The sequence below is a fragment of the Salvelinus alpinus genome, chromosome 9 (assembly GCF_045679555.1).
Source record: "Salvelinus alpinus chromosome 9, SLU_Salpinus.1, whole genome shotgun sequence".
Classification (NCBI taxonomy): Eukaryota; Metazoa; Chordata; class Actinopteri; order Salmoniformes; family Salmonidae; genus Salvelinus; species Salvelinus alpinus.
Window position 1 is genome coordinate 38,306,440 of NC_092094.1, and position 27,882 is coordinate 38,334,321.

At 44.8% G+C, this 27,882-nt stretch overlaps 1 protein-coding gene and 1 long non-coding RNA gene across 2 annotated transcripts; one reads left to right on the top strand and one right to left on the bottom strand.

Annotated features, from left to right (window-relative positions):
* Positions 1-3,240: 3,240 nt before the first annotated feature.
* lonp2 (lon peptidase 2, peroxisomal) lies at positions 3,241-26,729 on the top strand. The gene is made up of 15 exons (XM_071417004.1): positions 3,241-3,606; positions 4,456-4,708; positions 5,202-5,333; positions 5,514-5,636; positions 6,194-6,357; positions 8,971-9,065; positions 9,609-9,867; positions 12,788-12,929; positions 14,235-14,385; positions 14,747-14,873; positions 18,651-18,799; positions 20,244-20,377; positions 21,649-21,856; positions 21,972-22,162; positions 25,587-26,729. The coding sequence occupies exons 1-15, from the start codon at positions 3,374-3,376 to the stop codon at positions 25,815-25,817; spliced, it is 2,592 nt and encodes an 863-aa protein (XP_071273105.1). The 5' UTR covers positions 3,241-3,373; the 3' UTR covers positions 25,818-26,729.
* On the bottom strand, positions 9,102-20,444 carry LOC139584790 (uncharacterized). Its single transcript, XR_011676828.1, has 2 exons — positions 20,200-20,444; positions 9,102-9,872 (listed from the first exon to the last, which is right to left on the bottom strand). It is a non-coding gene; the product is annotated as an uncharacterized lncRNA (long non-coding RNA).
* Positions 26,730-27,882: the final 1,153 nt, after the last annotated feature.

A 27,882-nucleotide genomic window follows, 5' to 3' on the forward strand; every position in this document is an offset into this window, starting at 1 on the left:
TTTAGCGGTGGCTAAAGTTAGCTGTAGTTTTCTAATGGCTGTTTAAATAAAACTGAAGCATGGATTAGTACTTTCCGGGTGAGGAAATATCTAACATCAAGTTGTAAAATAGTGAACTACTCCTTTTAAGGTGTCTACCATTAGACTCCTTAGTTAGTTCACTGCAGCTAGCGACTGGAACAAGCTGCAAAAAACACTAACCGGAACGTTTCATCTCCATCTCTTCATTCAAAGATTCAAATCATGGACACGCTTACTGACAGTTGTGGCTGCTTCGCGTGATGTATTGTTGTCTCTACCTTGCCCACTGTGCTGTTGTCTGTGCCCAATAGTGTTTGTACCATGATTTGTGCTGCTACCATGCTGTGTTCCATGTGTTGCTGCTATGTTGTTGTCTTAGGTCTCTCTTTATGTGGTGTCTCTTGTCGTGATGTGTGTTTTGATATTTTTATTAATGTTTTATTTTTAATCCCAGCCCCCGTCCCAGCAGGAGGCCTTTTGGTAGGCCGTCATTGTAAATAAGAATGTGTTCTTAACTGACTTGCCTAGTTAAAGGTAAACTATCTCTCTCTCTCTCTATATATAATTCTTAATGGTCCAAGGATCTTGATATTTTCAGAGGTCGACTGGCTCTGGCAGCCAAAACAGCCAAATACTCCATCTAAACGTGAATGGATTCATAATTGCGATATGGTTCAAGAATCATAAAGCCCTTTACTTTGTCACGTCAAAATAATTTCACAAACGCAAAAATACACACATACTGTACACTGTTTTAACCAGCTTTATCACAGTAGCAGCCGACAGTATTTTTCAGTGACAACATGTTTCTGGCGGCCTTATTCCGTTATACACAGGTGTTCGGAGCATGCTAGATAGCTAATTAGCACAGGTGGTCCGTCTGTCTTCCGTAAACAAGTGCTGGAACGTGGAGATATGGCCATGTAGGGACAGAACCTAAAGACAGACCGTGTTCGTAAATTCACTCTTGAGTGCGCTCTGGGCGTTCGTAAATTCAGAGTATTGTCAGATTGTCCGTTCGTAAATTCAGAACGTTTCGCTCTTGGAGCGTTCAAAGCGCACACTCGACGCTCTAGTAAGTTTTTTAATTATTTTTATTATAATAAATGTTTTATTATTACATTTCAAATTACAATACAATAAACATTTTTTTTTTTAAATATACGTGTTATGTCCTATCTGAAGAAACATAAAATAACATTAAAGTGAAAAAATCACTACACATGAATTGAGCAAGTTGAGGTGACTAAACTGCTTGGAGTAACCCTGGATTGTAAACTGTCATGGTCAAGACATATTGATACAACAGCAGCTAAGATGGGGAGAAGTCTGTCCATAATAAAACGTTGCTCTACCTTCTTAACAGCACTATCAACAAGGCAGGTCCTACAGGCTCTAGTTTTGTCCACCTGGACTACTGTTCAGTCGTGTGGTCAGGTGCCACAAAGAGGGACTTAGGAAAATTGCAATTGGCTCAGAACAGGGCAGCACAGCTGGCCTACTGGCACACAGCTCGGACACCCATGCATACTCCACAAGACATGCCACAAGAGGTCTCTTTACAGTCCTCAAGTCCAGAACAGACTATGTGAGGTGCACAGTACTACATAGAGCCATGACTACATGGAACTCTATTCCACATCAGGTAACTGATGCAAGCAGTAAAATTAGATAAAAAAAAACAGATAAAAAAACACCTTATGGAACAGCAGGGACTGTGAAGCAACACAAACATAGGCACAGACACATGCATACTGTACACACACACGATAACATACGCACTATACACACACATACACATGGATTTAGTACTGTAGATATGTGGTAGTGGTGGAGTGGGGGCCTGAGGGCACACAGTGTGTTGTGAAATCTTTGAATGTATTGTAATGTTTTAAAAATGGTAAAAACTGCCATGGCAGCAGCTAATGGGGATCCATAATAAATACAACAAAATAAAAAATGCTGTAAATTACTTGAATCATTAACTCTGATAAATCTATTATAGTAGTAGATCAGGATTGGAATATCCATTGCAGTGTGTAATGCAGCCTAGTTTTATTTACACCATCCCAGCAGATATCTTAGAAATATAACTTTACTTTGTAGCCTATAGGCTATGGATCATTTGATTGAGAACACACTAAATATAGCCTATCGGTGCACTTGATATTGCGGGCCCAGCGGAGAATCAGAGATGAGGAACTAATTCTAAAATATAGATATTTCATCAGTTACAAATTACATGACCGTCCCCTGGACTAGATTTAAAAAAAATACTAACCCATGCTCTTGACTGAAATTGAAAAGGCATGACCCTCACCCAGTTTCCTCCAGGGAACCATTCAGTAAATATCAATCCATCCCTAATAATCCTGTTTACATGGACACATCTGAAATCAGGCTACCTGATGGCTAGCCCTTGATCATGACTTTCAGTTCTATTACATTACACATGAGAGTCATTGGACAAAGGCGTCTTCTGAAGGGGGGAGTTTTGTTAAGATCCTCGACGCTCGGTCTGAACATTAACATGCATCGCCTGTGGTTTGGTTTTGGAAGCAAAGTTCAATTGATGCACACCTTTATAGGGTTAATCTAACTGCACTGTCCAATTTACAGGAGCTATTACAGTGAAAGAATACCATGCTATTGTTTGAGGAGAGTGCATAATTTTGAACGTGAAAAGTTATTAATAAACAAATTAGGCACATTTGGGCAGTTTTGATAGAATGTTTTGAACAGAAATGCAATGGTTCATTGGATCAGTCTAAAACTTTGCACATACACTTCTGCCATCTAGTGGCTAAAATCCAAACTGCAAACTGCAGTTTGCATCCAAACTGCTGGAATAATACATTTTGGCCTTTCTCTTGCATTTCAAAGATGATGGTACAAAAAAAATACAAAAGAACGGTTGGTTTTTTCTTTGTATTATCTTTTACCAGATCTATTGTGTTATATTCTCCTACATTCCTTTCACATTTCCAAAAACTTCAAAGTGTTTCCTTTCAAATGGTATCCTTGCTTCAGGTCCTGAGCTACAGGCAGTTAGATTTGGGTATGTCATTTTAGGCGAAAATTGAAAAAAAGGGGCGGATCCTTAAGAGGTTTTAAGAAACAACATTGTACTGTATCAATTTGGAAACAATTCTCATCGGAAAATTCCACTGGCAATTGAGCGTTGCGCTTATATGTTAATGCGTTTGACCAACAGAGGGCGTTTGTCCCCTACTGCACGCCGTAGTTTCCAATGTTTGGACATTCGCCCTAGCCTGTCACCCGATGTAGAAAGAAGTACTATACATTTTGTCTATATTGACCTGAAGATAGGTAGCTGGGAAAACATCAAATAATGTCATCCAACAGTGGTATCCAAATCCCAAGTCGACTGCCTCTGCTGTTGACCCATGAAGGGGTGCTTTTACCAGGCTCGACGATGCGGATCAGTGTTGAAACGGCAAGGAACATGCATCTGGTGAAGAACAGACTGCTGAAGGGGACCTCGCTGAAGAGCACCATCATCGGCGTGATCCCCAACACCCGAGATCCTGAACACGATACTGAAGATCTCCCCACTTTACATAGGTAGGTAACAGTAGTTAGCTAATTCTGCTATTTTACATGACATCTCAACATGTCTTTGTGCCTGCAAAGTGCAGGCCTAACAGCTACCTGTTGTAGTCAAGCGGTAGTAGAGCTATGATGTAACTAAGTTAGCAAGCTGTACGACAACCGCTGTCAGTTAAATGTCACATTGAGAAAAGTTAGCTAGTGTATTTAAACTTCACTCAATGGCAACTGCCATGTCCTGCCTATTATAGCACTGGATGTTGTTTGAATGTTTCGAAATGTTTACGATGGTGGTGTTATCAGTAAGCGAGGTTATATTATATTATTTCTTAAGAATTCCTTTTCTTGAAAATAGGACAAACTTGATAGCTAAATCATGCTTTAAATTTTTGAAAGTGGAATTTAAACTTTTCCCCTATGCTCTCTCCTGTAAGTTGTTCTAGAATGGTCGTTTGAACTTCAGATGGACTTTAACCTTGCATTTAGCAGGATACAACCATGTTAGTTCACTGGTTACTAAGTAGCAATATGTGTCCCTCTATGCTTTAATAACTGCAACAGCTGAAGTAGGACGCCAATGTTAAATCATATTGATAATTCACAATTTTCTCTGGCACAACATTAATCATATATCTTACTCTTTTGGCTTTGACTGTCTGTACACTAGCTGTGTTGTAGATGTTATGGTCAGAGATCGCAACTCAAGTGGCACCCTTTTCCCTACATAGTGCACTAATTACATTTTGACCAGAGCCTTATGTGCCCTGGTCAACAGTACTGTACTGGGAGTAGGGTGTCATTTGGGAGGGACGATTATGTTTTTCCTCGCCTCATACCATTCTATAATTACCGCTTTCTTATTAGTATTGGCACGGCGGGGCTGGCGGTGCAGGTAGTGGGTAGTAACTGGCCCAAGCCCCACTACACACTGCTCATCACAGGGCTGTGTCGCTTCCGCGTGGCCCAACTGCTGAAGGATGGGCCCTTCCCCGTGGCTGAGGTGGAGCAACTGGATAAGCTGGAGCAGTACACCAGCCCAGAGGAGATGTCTGAGGCAGCCGCGCCAGAGGGAGAGCTGAGGGAGCTGTCCCAGAGGTTCTACCAGGCCGCTGTGCAGGTGGGTGTGACAGACAGTGCAGGAGCAGCATTCCTGAAGTTCAGTAATATAATCTACAGTATAAGTGTGTCCTATAAAAATAATATACCATTTAGCAGATGCTTTTATCCAAAGCCACTAATATTACAGTAACCGTGAATGTATGTATTTTTAGTATGTGACCCCATCGGGACTCGAACCCACAGCTCTAGTGTTAGCACCACACTCACTGAGCCACACAGGACCAGAAGCTATGGCTTTATGTTCTTTTAGCATAGCCAATGAGGATTCCTTCAATGTGGGTAATAGGCTAGGCTATGCTTCTGTAAATGTACAGAATATTATCCACCTATGTAATGTATGTCATGGTATGTGTACAACAGGACAGATTTACTGCCTGTTGTACACACAGACCTTGATTTCTGATCTCTCCACCCCTGTCCATGTTTCATATCTGTCCCCTGTGTACTGTTTCTTCACTATGTTGTCTTTCCTCTGTGTGTGTCTGTGTTAGTTGGTAGGCATGTTGGACATGTCTGTTCCTGTGGTGGCCAAGTTGAGAAGGCTCTTGGACAGCCTCCCCAGGGAGACCCTGCCTGATGTCCTTGCTTCTATGATTCATACCTCCAACAAAGAGAAGCTCCAGGTAGAGCAATGTGTTTCTATGTCTGTGGGTGCTTGTTCATTCACGTACCATGTGTCGTTTTTAGAAATGTCAAATATTTTTTTATTGACATCCCTGTGTAAGGGCATGAATGTATCAGCTATATGCGTCTCTTCCTGCTTTCTGTTATACACTTACAGTGATATGTATGTGGACATGCAGGTTCTGGATGCAGTGAGTCTGGAGGAACGTTTTAAGAAGACTCTTCCCCTGCTGACCAGACAGATTGAGGGTCTCAAACTGCTGCAGAAGACCAGAAAACCAAGACTAGACGATGACAAAAGGGTAAAGGCGTTCGCATGCTTCCCAGCCAAAACAGTTCGGAAGAGATTGTGCATATATCATGACAACATTTTTGTTCGTTCTGGACTCCAGTAAGGTTTTTTTGGGCTGTTCTGGCACACACAACTTTTTCTCGAGGCCAGCTGAAGTTCGGGTGCCGAAGTCTTTGTCCGTGATTGGTCAACTGTAGGGATTCTTCAATAAAGTCTTTTGTCATTCAACGAGAGACGATTTGTTTTCATGCACATTTTTTAATTGAGAAATACTGCACCTAACATCTTAGTTAGATGTAAAATTGCGCGACCAAGATCTCCTCAGCAAAAACTCAAGAAATCTCTTTAATTTTTATGTTATCTTAGATGAATTCTGACTAGTTTGAGGAAGTGTATACTGGCTACGGCTTCTCAAAGGGGAAAAACAGTACTATTGTCACTTTTTTCTCGTTTTTCCAAGTGAAGGTCTTTTAAGGGAGTATGCAAGCACACTCGTTCAGTTTGGCTATTCGGCTATATTATACAGTATGCCTCATGCTTGGCACTCTTCCCTCCCCTATCTCTCAGGTGCTGGCTGTACGTAAAGGCGGTGTGCTTCCTGGTCGTCAGTTCTCCTTGGATGAAGAGGGTGATGATGAGGATGGTGATGACACAGCTGTCCTGGACAGGAAGGTTAAAGGAGCGAATATGCCAGAGCCTGCCTTGCGTGTCTGTCTCAAAGAGCTCAAAAGGTACTCACAGTTTATTTCACTTACATTCCAATGGATTCAGACTTCCTGGTTATTTGGGAACACTTGCAGTGTGTGTGTACAGTATGTGTGTATATTTCCATAGTAGTGGCATTGACACAAACAATGCCTTCAGAAAGAATTCACAACCCATGGGATAAAAATGTATTTGTCATTCATTTGTCAACGATCTACACAAATACTCTGTCAAAGTGGAAGAAAAATTCTAACATTTGTAAAATAATTCATGAAAAATAAAACACTAATACATCTTGATTACATACAGTGCCTTCAGAAAGTATTCATACCCCTTGACTTATTCTACATTTTGTTGTGTTAAGGCCTGAATCTATGCACTATACACCATAATGACAAAGTGAAAACATGTTTTTAGAATTGTTAGCAAATTTTTTGAAAATGAAATACAGAAATATCTCATTTACATAAGTATTCAACCCCAAGTCAATACATGTTAGAATCACCTTTGACAGCAATTACAGCTGTGAGTCTTTCTGGGTAAGTCTCTCTAAGAGCTTTGCATACCTGGAATGTAAACAAATTGCACGTTATTCTTTAAAGAATTTGTCAAGCTCTGTCAAGTTGGTTGTTGGTCATTGCCAGACAGCCATTTTCAATTATTGCCATAGATTTTCAAGCATATTTAAGTCAGCTGTAACATGGCAACATCAAATGTAACATGGCAACATCAACTGTAACATGGCAACATCAACTGTAACAAGGAACATTCAATGTCATCTTGGTCGTGCCTGTACACGACTGCATGGCCAGGCACGACTCCAACACCTTCATTAAGTTTGCAGATGACACAACAGTGGTAGGCCTGATCACTGACGAGACAGCCTACAGGGAGGAGGTCAGAGACCTGGCTGGGTGGTGCCAGAATAACAACCTCTCCCTCAACGTGATCGGGACAAAGGAGATAATTGTGTACTACAGGAAAAGGAGGACCGAGCACGCCCCCATTCTCATCGACGGGGCTGTAGTGGAGCAGGTTGAGAGCTTCAAGTTCCTTGGTGTCCACATCACCAACAAACTAGAATGGTCCAAACACACCAAGACAGTCGTGAAGTGGGCATGACAGAACCTATTCCCCCTCAGGAGACTGAAAAGATTTGGCATGGGTCCTCAGATCCTCAAAAGGTTCTACAGCTGCAACATCGAGAGCATCCTGACTGGTTGCATCACTGCCTGGTACGGCAACTGCTCAGCCTCCGACCGCTAGCCACTACAGAGGGTAGTGCGTACGGCCCAGTACATCACTGGGGCTAAGCTGCCTGCCATCCAGGACCTCTACACCAGGCAGTGTCAGAAGAAGGCCCTAAAAACTGTCAGAGACTCCAGCCACCCCAGTCATAGACTGTTCTCTCTGCTACCGCATGGCAAGCGGTACCGGAGCACGAAGTCTATGACCAAAAGGCTTCTCAACAGCTTTTATCCCCAAGCCATAACACTTCTGAACAGCTAATCAAATGGCTACCCGGACTATGCATTGTGTGTTTGTGTCCCCGACCCGAGTGTATATTTGGCATTTGTTTTAGTTTATTGTCCTGCTGAAAGGTCAATTTGTCTCAGTAACTGTTGGAAAGCAGACTGAACCAGATTTTACTCTAGGATTTTCCCAGTTTAGCTGAATTTGGTTTATTTTTTATCCTAAACAAAACTCCCCAGTCCTTGCCGATGACAATCATACCCATAACATGATGCAGCCACCACCATGCTTGAAAATATGAAGAGTGGTACTCAGTAATGTGTTGTGTTGAATTTGACCCAAACATAACACTTTGTATTCAGGACAGTTCATTTCTTTGTCACATTTTTTGCAGATTTACTTTAGTGCCTTATTGCAAACAGGATGCATGTTTTGGAATATTTTTATTCTGCACAGGCTTCCTTTTTATCACTCTGTCATTTAGTTTAGTATTGTGGAGTAACTACAATGTTGTTGGTCCATCCTCAGTTTTCTCCTGTCACAGCTATTCAACTCTGTAACTGTTTTAAAGTCACCATTGGCCTTGTGGTGAAATTCTTCTCCGGCAACTGAGTTAGGAAGGACACATGTGTCTTTGTATTGACTGGGTGTATTGATACATCTTCCAAAGCGTAATGAATAACTTCACCATGCTCAAAGGGATATTCAATGTCTACCAATAGCTGCCCTTCTAGTCTTTGTGGTTGAATCTGTTTTCGAAATGTACTGCTCGACTGAGGGACCTTGCAATTATCTGTATGTGTGGGGTACAGAGACGAGGTAGTCATTAAAAAATCATGTTAAACACTATTATTGCACACAGTAAGTCCATGCAACTTAATATTTGACTTGTTAAGCATATTTTACTCCTGAACTGATTTAGGCTTGCCATAACAAAGGGGTTGAATACTTATTGACTCAATACATATCAGCTTTTCATTTTTTATTAAATTGTAAACATTTCTAAAAACATAATTCCACCTTGACATTATGGGGTATTGTGTGTAGGCCAGTGACACAAAATCTAAATGTAATACATTTTATATTCTGGCTGTAACACAACAAAATTTGGAAAAAGTAATGGTGTGTGAATACTTTCTGAAGGCACTGTATGGTAATCTACACAGATTGAAGAAGATGCCCCAGTCCATGCCAGAGTATGCTCTCACTCGAAACTACCTGGATCTTATGGTGGAATTGCCCTGGAGCAAAAGTACCACAGGTATGCACAGTACACCACCATGACACCACTACAATCTCAGGTTCATTTCTTTATTCATTTACACTTTATTCTTTGAACTTAGAAATGTACATAGCCATACATACAGAGCACATCATATGCACGTTATACCTTGAAAATCTCTGTGATGGGATAGGGCATTGTTTTGGGACAAGGGGTAGAAACCAAAGTGTACCACGAGGAAGTCCACCACAGCTCTTTTTTGAACTCTCTGTTCAAAATGGAATTAAAGGCTTCTACCACTGGAGGGAGCTCAATATCCTATTTTGTCACTGGTTGCTTTGTCCTCTATAGCCATTCATTAGACACTTGTTTGAGAGTATTGGGGACATTTGCTTATATGATTCAGCATTACCACACAGGGGAGTCCATACCATATATCTGCTTAGTCATGTAGCTACATAAAACAATACTTGTTATTACAATCTAGATGAATGGTTCTGAATCACTTGGTTGACATTAGATAAGGTCTTTGACAATATTCACGGTGTTGGAATTGAACCCTGATCCTCATTGTCTCTGCAGACTGTCTTGATATCCATGCAGCACGGGTGTTGTTGGACAGTGACCACTATGCCATGGAGAAGCTGAAGAGGAGAGTGCTGGAGTACCTGGCTGTGAGGCAGCTGAAGAGCACCCTCAAGGGGCCCATCCTGTGCTTTGTGGGGCCGCCTGGGGTGGGCAAAACCAGTGTGGGGCGCTCCATCGCCCGTACCCTGGGCAGGGAGTTCCACCGCATCGCCCTGGGAGGGGTGTGTGACCAGTCTGACATCCGCGGGCACAGGTACACTGGAGAGGGCAGAGAACGGAGGTGGGGATTAATAGGTGGGCAGGCAGGCAGCTGTGTCTGTAAATTATATTCTGCACAGGAAATGAAACCCCTATAGACATTATATTCTGACTTAAGCGAGTGGGGAGGGTAAGTTCACATATATCATAACAACAAAGGCACTGACATTGTCTGGCCAGAATGCAGAGTGCAGCACATCTGATGGTGAAAGTAGTTCAACTTGAGTGAGGCCTTTTCTGTAACTCACCAGTGGTCATGGTTGATAGGTGGAGACAGATGTGGGTCAACAACAGTAGACAAAAGGTTCAGGTAGAAAAGTGCGGTCTATACAGACGATACATATACACTGAGTTTACAAAACATTGGGAACATTTTCTTAATATTGAGTTGCACTTCCTTTTTCCCTCAGAACAGGCTCAATTCATCAGGGCATGGTGAAGAAAGCGTTCCACAGGGATGCTAGCGCATGTTGACTCCAATGCTTCCCACAGTTGTGTCAAGTTGGCTGGATGTCCTTAGGTAGTGGACCATTGTTGATACACACAAAAAACTGTTGAGTGTGAAAAACCATGGAGCGTTGCAGTTCTTGAGACACTCAAACCGGTGCGCTTGGCACCTACTACCATACCCCGTTTAAAGGCACTAAAACATTTTGTCTTGCCCATTCACCCTCTGAATGGCACACATACACAATCCATGTCTCAATTGTCTTGAGGCTTAAAAATCCTTCTTTAACCTGTTTCTAACCCTTCATCTACACTGATTTGAAGTGAATTTAACAAGTGGAGCACGGTCGCCAGGTGCACGGTGTTTCCTCTGACACATTGGTGCGTGTGGCTTCCGGGTTAAGTGGGCATTGTGTCAAGAAGCAGTGCCGTTTGGTTGTGTGTTTTGGAGGATGCGCGGCCGTACGGGAATTGCAGCGATGTAAGAAGACTGTAACTACCAATTGAATACCACGGAAATGTGGAGAAAACGTGGTAAAAACATAGATTTTAACAAGTGACATCAATAAGGGATCAAAGGTTTCACCTGGTCAGTCTGTCCTGGAACGAGCAGGTGTTCCTAATGTTTTGTATACAGCCCTCTGCATGAGCATGATGTAATCTTTCATGTTCAAATGGTTCGCCTGTCACTATGGAGACTCGGCTGGACGATGACAAGTCGGCCAGCAGGTCCTTCCTGTGTCTCTCAGCCAGTCTCTGAGTTTATCCATAGCCCCCAGCCTCTAGTCTCATGCATCAATTGTGACACCACACCAAACCACCCACCACTGCAGTTTAGGAAGCTGCCTGTTGTGTGTTTTGATGTGGTTTCAGGTGTGCATAGCGCATGTGTTTACCCATATAAGTGTGGGGCCGGGATGTGAGTTAGGTTCATGCTTGTTCCACCTTACATGGTGTTTGTGTGCGGTAGTGTAGTGTTTGTGTAAATGAACATCAAATACGGAGAATACAAGAGGTGTAGACTGTGAAATCCTTACTTATGAGCCCTTTCCCAACAATGCAGAGTTAAAGTAAGAATGTGCAAATAAAAATAGTAACACAATAACAATAACGAGGCTATATACAAGGAGTACCGGTGCAGAGTCGATGTGTAAAAATCGTCTGTCCTCGTTTGCAACACTCACTACCGAGTTCCAAACTGCCTCTGGAAGCAACTTCAGCACAATAACTGTTAGTCGGGAGCTTCATGAAATGGGTTTCCATGGCCAATCAGCCGCATACAAGCCTAAGATCACCATGCGCAATGCCAAGCGTCGGCTGGAGTGGTGTAAAGCTTGCCGCCATTGGACTCTGGAGCAGTGGAAATGTCTTCCTCTGTAGTGACGCAGTCCGACGGACATCTCGCAGTCCGACGGACGAATCTGGGTTTGGCGGATGCCAGGAGAACGCTACTTGCCCCAATGCATAGTGCCAACTGTGAAGTTTGGTGGAGGAGGAATAATGGTCCGGGACTGTTTTTCACGGTCTGGGCTAGCCCCTTAGTTCCAGTGAAGGGAAATCCTAACACTACAGCATGCAATGACATTCTATACGATTCTGTGCTTCCAACTTTGTGGCAACAGTTTGGGGAAGGCCCTTTCCTGTTTCAGCGTGACATTTACCCTGTGCACAAAGTTCGTACAGAAATGGTTTGACAAGATCGGTGTAGAAGAACTTGACTGGCCTGCACAGAGCCCTGACCTCAACCCCATCGAACACCTTTGGGCTGAATTGGAACGCCGACTGTGAGCCAGGCCTAATTGCCCAGCATCAGTGTCCGACCTCACTAATGCTCTTGTGGCTGAATGGAAGCAGGTCCCCACAGCAATGTTCCAACACCTAGTGGAAAGCCTTCCCATAAGAGTGGAAGCGGTTATAGCAACACAGGGGGGAACAACTCCATATTAATGCCCGTGATTTTGGAATGAAATATCCGACGAGCGGTCATGTACTTTTGGCCATGTAGTGTATATTCCACAATGTTGATGGATGAGTCCTGGGTGGATGAATCTTTGAAAATATTCCAATTAGTATTTTCAAAACAGTCCTGAAGTGTTGAGGCAGCCCCCTCTGTCCAGTGCCTACTATTTGTGCTGGTGGCTCCCTCTAGAGTTGCTGCTTGTAGGCTGGGAATAGGAACAGAGAGACGTGATCAAGGATGTTTGTATATACATGGTCCAGCACGTTGTTTAAGCATCCTGTTTTGGCTTCCTTGTTTTTAGTCTTTCTCCTTCTGTTGATTCTCTCTCCATCCTATCATTATCTCACTGCACACCTTTCTTGTTTTGCTTGCATTTTCTTTCCTCTGTGCTCCTTATCTATCCCTCTTCTTCCTCCTTTTGCCTCCTTTCCTTTCTGCACCCCATTTTCTGTCCTCTATGTACTGGTCTCTCTGTCTGACATGATGCCCTTTCGCTCCCTGTCTCCAGGAGGACCTACGTGGGCAGCATGCCTGGCCGCATCATCAACGGGCTGAAGACGGTGGGAGTCAACAACCCTGTCTTCCTGCTGGACGAGGTGGACAAGCTAGGCAAGAGTCTGCAGGGAGACCCTGCCTCTGCCCTGTTGGAGGTGAGAAACCTGGGACCATCAGACCAGGGGGCAGCTTCGTGGTCTCTGATACAAACAATATGGAGTACAAAGGGGAAGAGGTAGGAAAAGAGTGAGGGATTGAGTGATACAGGGAGATGGACAGAGACTCATCCAGACAGGCAGGCAGAGAGAGAGATACGATTATACGTAGATTATATATAGAGGAGGATGGAGGAAACAAGTCCTATCAAATATGTCTGCATGTAAGAAGTCAACATCTGTCTGATCTCTAGAAAGACCCAGTAGTCCCCTGGAGGTAGGTCTGTGACCTGGGCTGGTTCACCTGGCCCTGCTCCACTTCCTGCTGGAGTTATCAGCTCCTATGGTGTATCACTGTCCCACTTCACCTCCTGGAAACGCAATGGGAGAGGAGGGATTAAGAATCCCCATCACAGTGATGGACGGAGACAAATGAGCACTGTAGTGTCTACACACACTCTCTCACTCACTCACCACTGAATGTATGTGAGGAGTCTCAAATTCAATTAGTGTAATGGCCTGAAGACGTGAGTCGCTATGTTTAGGTGAGCGGGATACCTACCTATCTACAGCAGTGTGATAGCCTTGCTGATACCAGGAGAAGATTCATCTCTGGGAATGCATTACAGCTAGCTCCGATAAGAGCCCCACTAGCCTCAAGTCCAAGCTTGACCCCCAAGTAGGAATGGTGCGCACTACTCAGACATGCCACACACACTGCCTCTCTCTGTTACACACACTTTCATACACTCCTAGTTCAAAAGCCGTCTTGCATGCTTCCACATGCTCCCTCTGTCCCTTTGTTTGCTTTAATCCTTTTATCTACTGGCGTGGTAATGTAGTCCTGCGTGGTAATGTAGACCTGTGTGGTAATGTAGTCCAGTGTTTGCAGAACACATCACAGCCAAACCAAAACTTCAGGCTCAGTCACAGAATTACCCATCAGGTCCACTGTTCTGCTGCATTCAACATTCCACCTTCTTACTCCCACTTTCCCTCTCACTCTCTATTTTTTTCCTCTCGCTCTGCTTGGGTGCCCAGAGGGATGCAGGGAGGAGGAGAAGGGATGTGGGGGAGGAAGCAAAGCAGAATGATTTGTTTATTGCCTCTGGCAGTGTGAAGTCTGAACCAACAATACACAGACACACACAGTGTAAATGTTTCTACATCTGCAGCTGGTAGACATGCAGCTCATTAGTAATGGTCGCTAACCAGTTGAGTATAATGAAATATGCATTCCTGTTGCTGAGTGTTAGCTGTGCTCCTAATACTGAGAGTCTTCTGTGTCCGCCTGACTCCCACCAGGTCCTGGACCCAGAGCAGAACCACAGCTTCACAGACCACTACCTCAACGTGGCCTTCGACCTCTCCCAGGTCCTGTTCATCGCTACAGCCAACTCCACGGCCACCATCCCTCCGGCCTTGTTAGACAGGATGGAGGTCCTCCAGGTGCAAGGTCAGAGGCCAGGGGTCAAGGGTCATCTTGTTGGGCAGAGGGGTCAGCTGAAGGGGTATTGAGTACCAGTCTTGGCCATTGATTTATGTAGAATCAATGTAACTGGTTATTAACACATGAATAACTGGTTATTAACACATTAATAACTGGTTATTAACACAATAACTGGTTATTAACACATTAATAACTGGTTATTAACACATTAATAACTGGTTATTAACACACGTCATGGTGTAGCCCCAAGACTGTGGGTAGTTCCCCTCCGAGATTGATGTGGTGTTAGCCTGGATAAATATGATAATGGTCTGTCAGGAAGAGGTGTTTATTACATTCTCTGGATCTGTGTATGATGTCCTCTCAGGGTACACTCAGGAGGAGAAGGTGGAGATAGCTCATCGTCACCTGATTCCCCATCAGCTAGAACAGCATGGACTCACCCCACAACAGCTCCAGATACCTCAGGACACCACCCAGGACATCATTAGCAAGTACGAACACAAACATTCACACATACACCGGGGGTGCTTTACACACGCTAGGAGAGTGGCAGGTCAGAGAGAGGAGGGGAGTGACTATCATTCTAGCAGGACAGAAGGGGGAGATTACCAGAGCCAGACAGGTTAAGACGGGTCGCAGAGGGCACCCACTGGTACATTTTTATTGTCACATGCTTCGTAAACAACAGGTGTAGATAACCAGTGAAATGCTTACTTACAGGCCCTTCCCAACAATGCAATATAAATACTTTTTTTGTATAGAAAATTACAAATGTGCAATGGTAACTTCACTATATTACATGGGGTACCAGTACCGGGTCGATGTGCAGGTGTACAAGGAAATTGAGGTAGATGCACTACATGACCAAAAGTATATGGACACTGCTCGTCGAACGTCTCATTCCAAAATCATGGCCATTAATTTGAAGTTGGTCCCTCCTTTGCTTTTATAACAGCCTCCACTCTTCTGGGAAGGCTTTCCACTAGATGTTGGAACATTGCTGCGGGGACTTGCTTCCATTCAGCCACAAGCATTAGTGAGGTCGGGGACTGATGTTGGGCGTTCCAATGGGGTTGAGGTCAGGGCTCTGTCATGCTGAAACAGGAAAGGGCCTTTCCCAAACTGTTGCCACAAAGTTGGAAGCACAGAATCGTCTAGAATGTCATTGTATGTTGTAGCATTAAGATTTCCCTTCACTGGAACTAAGGGGCCTAACACAAACCATGAAAAACAGTCCAGACCATTATTTGTCCTCCACCAAACTTTACAGTTGGCACTATGCATTGGGGCAGGTAGCGTTCTCCTGGCATCCGCCAAACCCAGATTCGTCCATCGGACTGTCAGATGGTGAAGCGTGATTCACCACTCAAGAGAACACATTTCCACTGCTCCAGAGTCCAATGGCGGCGAGCTTTACACCACTCCAGCCGACGCTTGGTGTTGCGCATGGTGATCTTAGGCTTGTGTGCGACTGCTCGGCCATGGAAACCCATATCATGAAGCTCCCGACGAACAGTTATTGTGCTGACGTTGCTTCCTGAGGCAGTTTGGAACTCTGTAGTGAGTGTTGCAACAGAGGACATCCTATGACGGTGCTACGTTCAAAGTCACTGAGCTCTTCAGTAAGGCCATTCTACTGCCAATGTTTGTCTATGGAGATTGCATGGCGGTGTTCTCAATTTTATACACCTGTCAGCAACGGGTGTGGTTGAAATAGCTGAATCCACTAATTTGAAGGGGTGTCCATACTTTTGTAAATATAGTGTATGTATATAGGTAGGGGTAAAGTGACAAGGCAACAAGACAGATAATAGACAGTAGCAGCAGCTGCGTGTGTGGGTGTGTGTGTGTGTGTGTGGTCAAAAAGAGTTAGAGCAAAAAGGGTCAATGCAGATAGTCCGAGTAGCTATTTGGTTAACTACACTGAACAAAAATATAAACGCAGCATGCACCAATTACAGTTTATATGAGGAAATCGGTCAATGGAAATTAATGTATTAGGCCCTTATCTATGGATTTCACATGACTGGGAATACAGATATGCATCTGTTGGTCACAGATACCTTAAAAAAAAAAGAAAGGTAGGGGTGTGGATCAGAACCAGTCAGTATCTGGTGTGACCACCATTTGCCTCATGCAGCACAACACATCTCCTTCGCATAGAGTTGATTGTGGAATGTTGTCCCACTCTTCAATGGCTGTGTGAAGTTGTTGGATATTGGCTGGAACTGAAACGCAGGGTGTCGTAGATGTCGATCTAGAGCATCCCTAACATGCTCAATGGGTGACATGCAGGCCGTGGAAGAACTGGGACCTTTTCAGCTTCCAGGAAGTGTGTACAGATTCTTGCGACATGGGGCTGTGCATTATCATGCTGAAACATGAGGTGGCGGCGGATGAATGGTACAACAATGGGCCTCAGGATCTCATCACAATATCTGTGCATTCAAATTGCCATTGATAAAATGCAACTGTGTTCATTGTCCATAGCTTATAGCCATACCATACCATACCTCCACTGCCACCATTGGGCACCCTGTTCACCAGGTTGACATCAGCAAACTGCTCGCCCACACAACGCCATACACGCTGTCCTGCCTTCTGCCCGGTACAGTTGAAACCGGGATTCATCCGGGAAGAGCACACTTCTCCAGCATGCCAGTGGCCATCAAAGGTGAGCCTTTGCCCACAGAAGTCGCCTAACCGCAGTCAGGTCAAGACCCTGGTGAGGACGATGAGCACACAGATGAGCTTCCCTGAGACGGTTTATGACAGTTTGTGCAGAAATTCTTCGGTTTCATCAGCTGCCCGGGTGGCTGGTCTCAGACGATCCTGCAGGTGAAGAAGCCGGATGTGGAGGTCCTGGGCTGGCGTGGTTATGTGGTCTGCGGTTGTGAGGCCGGTTGGACATACTGCCAAATTGTCTAAAAAGACGTTGAAGGCAGCTTATGGTAGAGAAATGAACCAATTATCTGGCAACAGCTCTGGTGGACATTCCTGCTGTCAGCATGTCAATCCCATGCTCCCTCAACCTGAGACATCTGTGGCATTGTGTTGTGTGACAAAACTGCACATTTTAGTGGCCTTTTATTGTCCCCAGAACAAGGTGCACCTGTGTAATGATCATGCTGTTTAATCAGCTTCTTGATATGCCTTGAGAAATTCTCCCTAATAGGGATGTAAACAAATTTGTGCACAAAATTTGAGAGAAATAAGCTTTCTGTACGTATGAAACATTTCTGGGTTCTTTAATTTCAGCTCATGAAACATGGGACCAACCCTTTACATGTTGCGTTTTATATTTTTGTTCAGTGTATTTAGCAGTCTTATGGTTTGGGGGTAGAAGCTGTTGAGGAGCCTTTTGGTCCTAGACTTAGCACTCCGGTACCGTTTGCCGTGCGGTGGCAGAGAACAGTCTATGACTTGGGTGGCTGGAGTCTTTGAGGATTTTTAGGGCGTTCCTCTGACACCGCCTGGTATAGAGGTCCTGGATGGCAGGGAGTTCGACCCTGGGCCGTACACACTACCCTCTGTAGCGTATCTTGATGCAGCCAGTCAAGATGCTCTCAATGGTGCAGCTTTAGAACTTTTTGAGGATCTGAGGGCCCATGCCAAATATTTACAGCCTCCTGAGGGGGAAGAGGCGTTGTCGTGCCCTCTTCACGACTGTGTTGGTGTGTTTGGACCATGATAGATCCTTAGTGTTGTGGACACTGAGGAACTTGAAGCTCTCAACTAGCTCCACTACAGCCCCGTTGATGTGAATGGGGGCTTGTTCGGCCCCCCCTTTTCCTGTAGTCCACGGTAAGCTCCTTTGTCTTGCCCACGTTGAGGGAGAGGTTGTGAATCGGTGGTACAGTAATGAACCTACTACATCTCCAGACACACCATTAGACCCAGATGGACTTGAGGCATACAGTTAACATTAACAACAGTCTGTCAGTATAGAGTCGTACATTCCCAGTTCAGTCCAGGCATCTTTACTGAGCCATGCGTATCTCCACCATAACTTCACTAAGGATAGTCAGACATAGAAGAAGACAGAAGGCCACTGGGGCTGGCAGGCTGAAGAACAAAGAGAAAGGAGAGAGGTGATCAGAGCATGCTGCAGATGGAGCCAGCACCTATCAGCATGGCCAGGGGGGAGATTGTGATGTCTCAAACAGTCACTCACATCACACTGTCATTTTAACCATCATGGTTGATGATAGCAGAACTGTGTGTGTGTGTGTGTGTGTGTGTGTGTGTGTGTGTGTGTGCGCACGCAGGTACACTCGTGAGGCCGGTGTCCGCTCCCTGGAGAGGAAGATCGGTGCGATCTGTCGAGCAGTGGCAGTGAAGGTCGCAGAGGGTCACAATGTTACCAAATCAGAGGCCGCGCCTGCTGAGAACGCCCCCCAGGGAGCTGAGCACGGAGGTAGAAAAACCAGAAGGGGAAAGCCACTCTCTGTGGGGCGGGAGGGGGGACTGACTGACTGGCACAGCTACAGTATCAGGCCCTGCCCTCAAACATACTGCAGTGGTGAGCTGGACTCAGCAGTGCCTCAGTGGCCTGCTGTATTCTGCATAAATACAGACTAGCACTCCCCACATACAAGCTGTGAAATCACAATATCTGCCCCTGGAGGCTGGAGCTAATTGAGTTGTTAGGAACAGACATGGCTATATCATACTATGTACACTACCAGGTGCTCCCTCCTTCCCTCCAGTGAGCACCGTCACCTCACACACTTTCACACCGCCGGTTGGTTGTGCAGTCCCTGGCCAAAAATCTGCTGACCAATGCACAATGCCCTCTCAAACATAAAGGCACGCATGCTCACACACAGTACACACACACACACGCCATCCCCCTTCTGAAGGGTATGAGGGGGGGGGGGGGGTAATCCTGCTAACAGACGGCCTCACGACCACATGCCCCCTGCCTTCGCTCCCCAAGTGTCTCTGTGCAGCAGCTCTTGTGTAACAGGAGAAATCACACTGGCAGTTAACACGGCCAGAGCCGAGAGAGTGGGGGGAGTGGGGGCAGAACAGAGGGGTTTTATGGCTCTGTTGCCCTATTGAAACAGAATTGGACTGCCCCCTCCCTTCTGTGTAACCACTCCCACTGCAAAACAGCAGCAGATGAAAAGAGAGAATGACACTCTTCCTCTGCTCTTTGTGTAAATGGCTGTCTGTTGCCAGGTAACGGTGACATTATTGGCAGACCGAACAAAGAGTTGTGAGGAGGAGTGTGTGCGTGCTGTGGGGGGGTCTGTGTCTTTCTTTTCTCTACCAGCTGCTCCACGACTGGCGGCTCATGACAGCTGTCACATGACCAGGCTGTTGTTCCTTTGCCCACCTCTCTCCCCTGGTTGTATCCTTCGTTTCATCCCTCGCTTTGTTTTATCTTTCATGGCATTAGACAGCTCAAAGAGGGACTGTCAGAGCTGATTTATATTACACATTCACTCACTACATAGATATGTCAGTCCATAAAGACTGCCCTCAGTTATCCCTCCTCTTTAAATATCCATTAAGTGTTTGTAAAATAGTGTTGTGCTGCAGTGTAGTGTTGCCACTGAATGGACTAGCTCTGTTGAGGGGAACACCCACCATGCTCCTCATCCACATTGCATTGGTAGTCAGGTCACATGACCAGTGATCAGCATGTGCATAATAAGAGGTCTGGGGAGGCTGTGTTGTGTACCGCACACAAGAACAACCACTCAGACATGCACTATGTGCACACACACACCTTGTTGTTTTACATCCTCCTCCAACCTCAAATTAACTTTTGCTGTTGCTAGTATTTCTAATAATCTCTAATTTGCTCACCTGCTTTCTATGTTCTCATTCTCTCTGACGTGTGTGTGTGTCAGAGGGGAAGCGAGGGAGGAGGGGAGAGGAGCCTAACGGGGTGTTGGCAGACATGGCAGAGCCCCCAGATATGCCCATCGTCATCGACCACATCGCGTTGAAAGACATCCTCGGGCCACACATCTTTGAGATGGAGGTGAGAGAGGGTAGGGGTTGGCACGGTCTGGCCCAACACACACCACTGCACTGAGAAGACTGATGCACTGGAGAGAGAAACATTTACTATGATGAGGACATTGCAGATTGCAGCAAATACAGCAGGGTGATTCTCTACTGTGGGAGGCACATGTATAGAAAAGCCTTGTCATGCAGAATTAAAGCCAAAGTGTTCTTATGTACCCATAACATTGGTCCTCTTGAGCGAGTGAGATACAACTATAAACATGCACTTATAACCGTACTAGTTGGCAGACTTGAAGGGTGCAACTTTAAAACAGTGCTCTGGTGTACTATAGATGCACCTAAATGTGCCAACTTGTGATTAGGTTGCTGTTGCTGCAGGCTTAAAGCAGTGTAGCTGTGCTGGAGAAAGTACACACTTATGTTACTAATGTAGCTTAGCATTCCATTCATACCCATGGGATTTGGGGGCGGAGGGGGAGAGAGGGGGTCGGGGTGAGGGGCTCTCGAGCTCTCACAGGGGGACTGGAATGTGCCTGTGTTGTGTGTACAGCAGGGAGAGCAGAAGGAGGGTTATTTTGAGGGAAGGCAGACCACAGCATTCTTCTAGTCCTCACTGAGCATAGGATACTGAGGACTACAACTAGTTTTAAAACATAGTAAACCCCATACTCTTACTCACACCTCAGTGTTATTGTCTAATCCAGTGTTTAGATGGCTAAAAATATGGTAGTGATGTGTAGATGACTACAGATCCAGTACTTAGGTGTGTGTATATACTGAGTGTGCAAAACATTAACAACACCTTCCTAATATTGAGTTGCACCCCCTTTTGCCCTTAGAACAACCTAAATTCGTTGCGGCATGGACTCTACAAGGTGTCGAAAGCGTTCCACAGGAATGCTGGCCCATGTTGACTCCAATGCTTTCCACAGTTGTATCAAGGGCTGGATGTCCTTTGGGTGGTGGACCATTCTCGATACACATGGGAAACTTGAGTGTGAAAAATTCAGCAGCATTGCAGTTCTTGACACACTCACATCTATTCACCTTTTGAATGGCACACATACACAATCCGTCTCAATTGTCTCATGGCTTAAAAATCCTTTAACCTGTCTCCTTCCCTTCATCTACACTGATTTGAAGTGGATTTAACAGGTGACATCAATAAGGGATCATAGTTTTTACTTGGATTCACCTGGTCAGTCTAGGTCATGGAAAGAGCAGGTGTTCCTGTTTTGTACACTCAGTGTAGATGACTGTGTTCCTCTCCCTGGTCGTGTCCAGGTGTCGGAGCGTCTGACACTGCCGGGCGTGGCCGTCGGCCTGGCCTGGACCCCCCTGGGAGGGGAGATCATGTTTGTGGAGGCCAGCCGCATGGAGGGTGAGGGCCAGCTGACCCTGACTGGACAACTGGGTGACGTTATGAAGGAATCTGCCCACCTGGCCATGAGCTGGCTGCGCAGCAATGCCAAGACCTACCAGCTGACCAACAGTGAGTGAAGACACAACAAAATGCATTTTGTCTTAGCTTTGCTACTCATTTACGTCCATATCAAAGCAATACACAATGATGGCTGAAGGACTGTGTGTCTGTCTGTCTGATGTAGTGGTCGGTGGTTCAGATCCTCTTGAGGGGACAGACATCCATCTGCACTTCCCGGCGGGAGCAGTCACAAAGGACGGCCCATCGGCTGGAGTCACCATGGTAACGGTCCTGGCCTCGCTGTTCAGTGGGCGCCTGGTACGGTCCGATGTGGCCATGACTGGAGAGATCACTCTGAGAGGCCTGGTGCTGCCGGTGAGACACAACCACAGTTCTACATAGTGCCGTGACAGTCATGGAATTTTGGATGACTGTAATTGGCCAGCCAAATTACCATGATCACCGTAAAATAACTGTGTAAGTAGCAACAAAAAAATCGAAATGCATATTAAATGCACATTTTATCCTTTCCTCCGCTCCAGACTGCATGTGCTGCAGTAGAAATAGAATGAAAATAATGGGCGTCCCCATTCAAGTCAATGACAGCATAATGGGTGGACTGGCGGCCATTGTGAGTGTACCCATATGAACAAAGCAGGAAGTGTACCCATCAATATGTGCTGTGATTTGTTCATTCAACTCAACTGACATTACAAAATACATTCCATTGCATGAGCAGTTAACTAGTGGTGGGGTGTCCACTACAAAATAATAGATTCCTTGCCCGTCGACTCCAATTTCTGGGTGTCATGCGTAGTGGAATCGACCCCTAAGATTCAGTATTTTTGTAACGGAGGAGACTGACTAAGCTAGTTGCCGTAGGCTACTTCAGAGAACACAAACTCACGCATTTTTCACAGAAAAGAAAGGGCGAGCTAGCGAAGGAGAGCGAGGGGAAGGGCACAGCCAGACATAGGTAGGCAGGTCGGCCACCAGGCAGTCAGAGCTATGCATCGGTAATCTAAAGCTGTATCTCGCAGTACTGTGTAGGTGTATCTCACAATTTCTTGCATATTTACTAAAGTAGGGGCTATCAATGAATAGGCTAAGCTACAAAAATGCAACAGACCGAAGACTGAACACACACACTGGCATCTTTCATAGTGAAGAGAAAGAGCAGGCGAGCCAGCAAGAGGGGCAGGCAAACAGTCGGAACCGTGCGTATAGGCTATGTCTTGATAATCTGTATCTCGCGATGTCTTGTCTTGAAATACCTCGTAAATTCACCAAAAGTATATTCAAGTATATTTTACAGTCGTGGCCAAAAGTTTTGAGAATGACACAAATATTAATTTTCACAAAGTCTGCTGCCTCAGTTTGTATGATGCCAATTATTTTCATATAATCCAGAATGTTATGAAGAGTGGTCAGATGAATTGCAATTAATTGCAAAGTCCCTCTTTGCCATGCAAATGAACTGAATCCCCCAAAAACATTTCCACTGCATTTCAGCCCTGCCACAAAAGGACCAGCTGACATCATGTCAGTGATTCTCTCGTTACCACAGGTGTGAGTGTTGACGAGGACAAGGCTGGAGATCACACTGTCATGCTGATTGAGTTCGAATAACAGACTGGAAGCTTCAAAAGGAGGGTGGTGCCTAGAATCATTGTTCTTTCTCTGTCAACCATGGTTGCCTGCAAGGAAACACGTGCCGTCATCATTGCTTTGCACAAAAAGTGCTTCACAGACAAGGATATTGCTGCCAGTAAGATTGCACCTAAATCAACCATTTATCAGATCATCAAGAACAATAGCCAAATTAGCCGCCATGTTGGGGTCAACAGAAACCAGAAAATACATGATAAATGTTTCCTTACCTTTGATGAACTTCATCAGAATGCAGTCCTAGGAATCCCAGGTCCACAATAAATGCTTGATTTGTTCGATAATGTCCGTTATTTATGTCCAATTAGCTACTTTGGTTAGCGCGTTTGGTAAACAATTCAAAAGTCACAAAGCGCGTCCTCTATAACGTGACGAAATGTCCAAAAGTTCCATAACAGTCAGTAGAAACATGTCAAACGATGTACTGAATCAATCTTTAGAATGTTGTTAACATACATCTTGAATAACGTTCCAACCGGAGAATTAGATTGACTTCAGATGAGCGGTGGAACGGAGGTCCTCATGTGAATGCGCATGTGAAAGCATGGTCAGCTCTTGGCAGTGATTACTCATTCCTGTCACCTTCGGCCCCCCTTCACATTAGAGTCATCAGACAAAGTTCTATTGACTGTTGACATCTAGTGGAAGCCGTAGGAAACCGTGAAAACTCATCAATATCTCGCTGTAATTTCAATGAGAGCTTGGTTGAAAATCTGCCACCTCAGAAAAAATTCAAACAGGAAGTGGAACTTCTCAGGTTTTTGCCTGCCATATGAGTTCTGTTATACTCACAGACATAATTCAAACAGTTTTAGAAACTTCAGAGTGTTTTCTATCCAATACGAATAAGAATATGCATATATTAGCAACTGGGACTGAGGAGCAGGCAGTTTACTATGGGCACCTCTGTGCACCTTTCATCCAAGCTACTCAATACTGCACCTGCAGCCATAAGAAGTTAATGAAACCCTGGCTGTTGATGTCCTAGTTAGTCAATAGATCGCAAAGCAAAGCTCCCCGATTCCCCATTGAGCTAAACTTTTTGGAAATGGCAAGTTCACTTTCTCATGCATAAACACATCTCAAGTGCAAATACTGTCCAGCAGCTCAAATCCGCAGAATCTGGGGCATTTTTATTAGGAGGGAAGTCTACCATGGATTGCTAAAATAAGGATTATGATCACACTTCAATGTAAATAGGATGGGGAGATCTATACATTTGGCAGCCATGCATGACTTATCAGTGTAGCCTATTATCGTTTAGACATGACGTTGACATTTCTTCACTGCTAGAATACAAACCTCCGCTTCAGTCATAAGTCAATTGAATATATATATATATTTTTTAAAGAATTTTGAAAAAATGAATCCTGTGTGAATTGTCCTCTGGAATAACACATATGCTTTCATAATAATTACATGACCAACGTCTCTATCAATACTAGTCCTGTCCAAATAGGGGTATATAACACGGCAAAGAATAGGCTTATCGGCGTGGAGAGTGCGCCATATCATCCCATGGGAATTTGTCAAGGCTGCACACAGCTGAATTATCTCTGAAATAATGTACTTCCTACACATCTTCTATATTCAAACAAAATATGCCTTTTATACGTTGATAAGCAAATGGGCAGCATCATGCTCATGCCAGTCCTCTTTAGAATGCAACATTTGTGTTCCTAGTAGGACTCTGCTATAATGAGGTGGTGCGCAGCCGAGACAACTCCAAAAATCCTGGAGTCGTTCACCCCTACAGTTATCATTTGAATGAGCATTCTACATTACCATGGAAATTATTGTATCACAATACCAGGAAGACATTGCGAGTGTACCCATGAGTTTACCAGTCAAATTGCCAGGGTAAGAGGTTCCAAGCCCATTCTATTAATTGTTTGCTACAACACCTTGTTTCAGCAAGGGGCAACAAAGTTTCATCACGTTAAGAGTCCATGTTATCTCAGAAACCGCACGAATGCCCGGCCGTCCCGTCTTCGGTCAGCAGTTTGTTCCCAAAAACCCCCAAGGTTATTTTATTTTCATGACTGTCTTCATCCATAACTGTCTTCATCCATAACTGTCTTCATCCATAACTGTCATTTATACGGTAATTTTTCCCTAATTCTGTCTGCAGGTGGGAGGGATCAAGGACAAGGTCCTGGCAGCTCACAGGGCCGGGGTGAAGCGTGTCATCATCCCAAAGCGCAATGAGAAGGACCTGGAGGAGATCCCAGCTAACGTCCGGAAGGAGCTGGACTTTGTAACAGCCAGCAACCTGGACGAAGTCCTGAACGCAGCCTTCGATGGGGGGTTCCCCGGAATGTCCAACCCTCTCACTCTACCACACATTGTCAGCAAACTGTGAGATGGGTCCCTGTAATATTACCACTCACAGAGACAGCCTATGTCACACTCTGACTAACATACAAGAATAGTAACTCCCATTCATCTTCCTGGTGAATATGGAAAGCTCATAGCACATTGTCGCTTCCATACATTAATTTGTATGAGGCAGAAACACACTGACCACATTATCTTTGTGGTGGATGCGTAAACAGGCAGTTATCAAAGAGGGTGTGGGTGTTACTGGTCTGTTGGTAAGGAGGCTTCTGTGATGCAAACATGTTCTTTATCTACTTCAACACTTTCCTTAAGTTCATGAGTTGAAACTTTCTCACACAAAGAGGACAGGTTGGAATTTAGTGCCCTCCCTTGTAACACCTGTTGCCTTTCCTTCATGGTGTTGCAGATTTGGATCTGACATTCAGCATTTATGACCTGACTGGTCTGATCCTGGTGGAGTTCAGACCGAGTTAGGACCATCAATCACTTAGTTCTACTGTCTCTGCTGCACACTGGGTTGTTCTGGGAACTGGCTGAAGAATCCACAGGGTGGGGCTTATGTGGATTGTAACAGTACTAGTCAGTGATAGTTGTTCCAGTTGCTCTGCTGTAAAAGCTCTGGCTACGAACATTTGAAAAATAGCAAGACCGGTGACCTTGACCATGCTGTTCATGTACCTCAGATTTAACATGACTGAATGAATGAGGTTTACAGAGGATTCATAATTGGCATCAGCATCAGAGGTCCGCTCAATATCCAGATAATTCTGCTGGTATGGCTTTACAAGTGATTTTATGTGTAGATACAGGATGAGCGTGATTGCACAGTAGCTATACTGTTAAGATGCAGTACTATGTCATACCCCTAAGGGATACAGTCTCACTAAATAGCTCTGTAACAGTTGCATAATGAAAATAAAGAATTTCAATACAAGTATTAAATTGCATAATTTGCGTGTGTGACGTACTGAAAGTACTCTGTTGAATGTGGTTGAGAATCAGCAGAGCGCGATGCAGCCGTCTTAGCAACAGCAGGGTGTGGATCATCATTCTGATCACCACCCACTTAGCTCTACAACGATGATGAGCCAAGACAAGCTCCACCACAGCATGCCTGCTGCTTCCAGCATCTAGGCTATATGCCTTCCTTTGGGCCCAATGGGAGTAAGCTACTAAAATATGACTAGAAACCAACTACAGACAATAGTAGCCTACTGTAAATATTAACACTATTGTACGTTTCAGGGAAGGGACAATAAGGCCTCATCTATGACGCCATCACGAGAGGAAACTACCTTGTGCTGTCAATCATGACTGGAACCACTTTACTTTGCACCACACACAGCAACACACCAGTAATTGAAATCCCACGACAGTTTCACCGCTTATGGACGTCATGTTCACTTTACTATGCAGTCACTGTACACTAAATCGAATTGCTGCTTTGATTGAATGAGGACTGGGAAGGAAACAAGCACTTTCACCTAAACAGAATAAGCAGCATATAAACTCAGCAAAAAAAGAAATGTCCCTTTTTCAGGACCCTGTCTTTCAAAGATAATTCGTAAAAATCAAAATAACTTCACAGATCTTCATTGTAAAGGGTTTAAACACTGTTTCCCATGCTTGTTCAATGAACCATAAACAATTAATGAACATGCACCTGTGGAACGGTCGTTAAGACCCTAACAGCTTACAGACGGTAGGCAATTAAGGTCACAGTTATGAAAACTTAGGACACTAGAGGCCTTTCTACTGACTCTAATAAACACCAAAAGAAAGATGCCCAGGGTCCCTGCTCATCTGCGTGAACATGCCTTAGGCATGCTGCAAGGAGGCATGAGGACTGCAGATGTGGCCAGGGCAATAAATTGCAATGTCCGTATTGTGAGACGCCTAAGACAGCGCTACAGGGAGACAGGACGGACAGGTGATCGTCCTCGCAGTGGCAGACCACGTGTAACACCTGCACAGGATTGGTACATCCGAACATCACACCTGCGGGACAGGTACAGGATGGCAACAACAACTGACCAAGTTACACCAGGAACACACAATCCCTCTATCAGTGCTCAGACTGTCCGCAA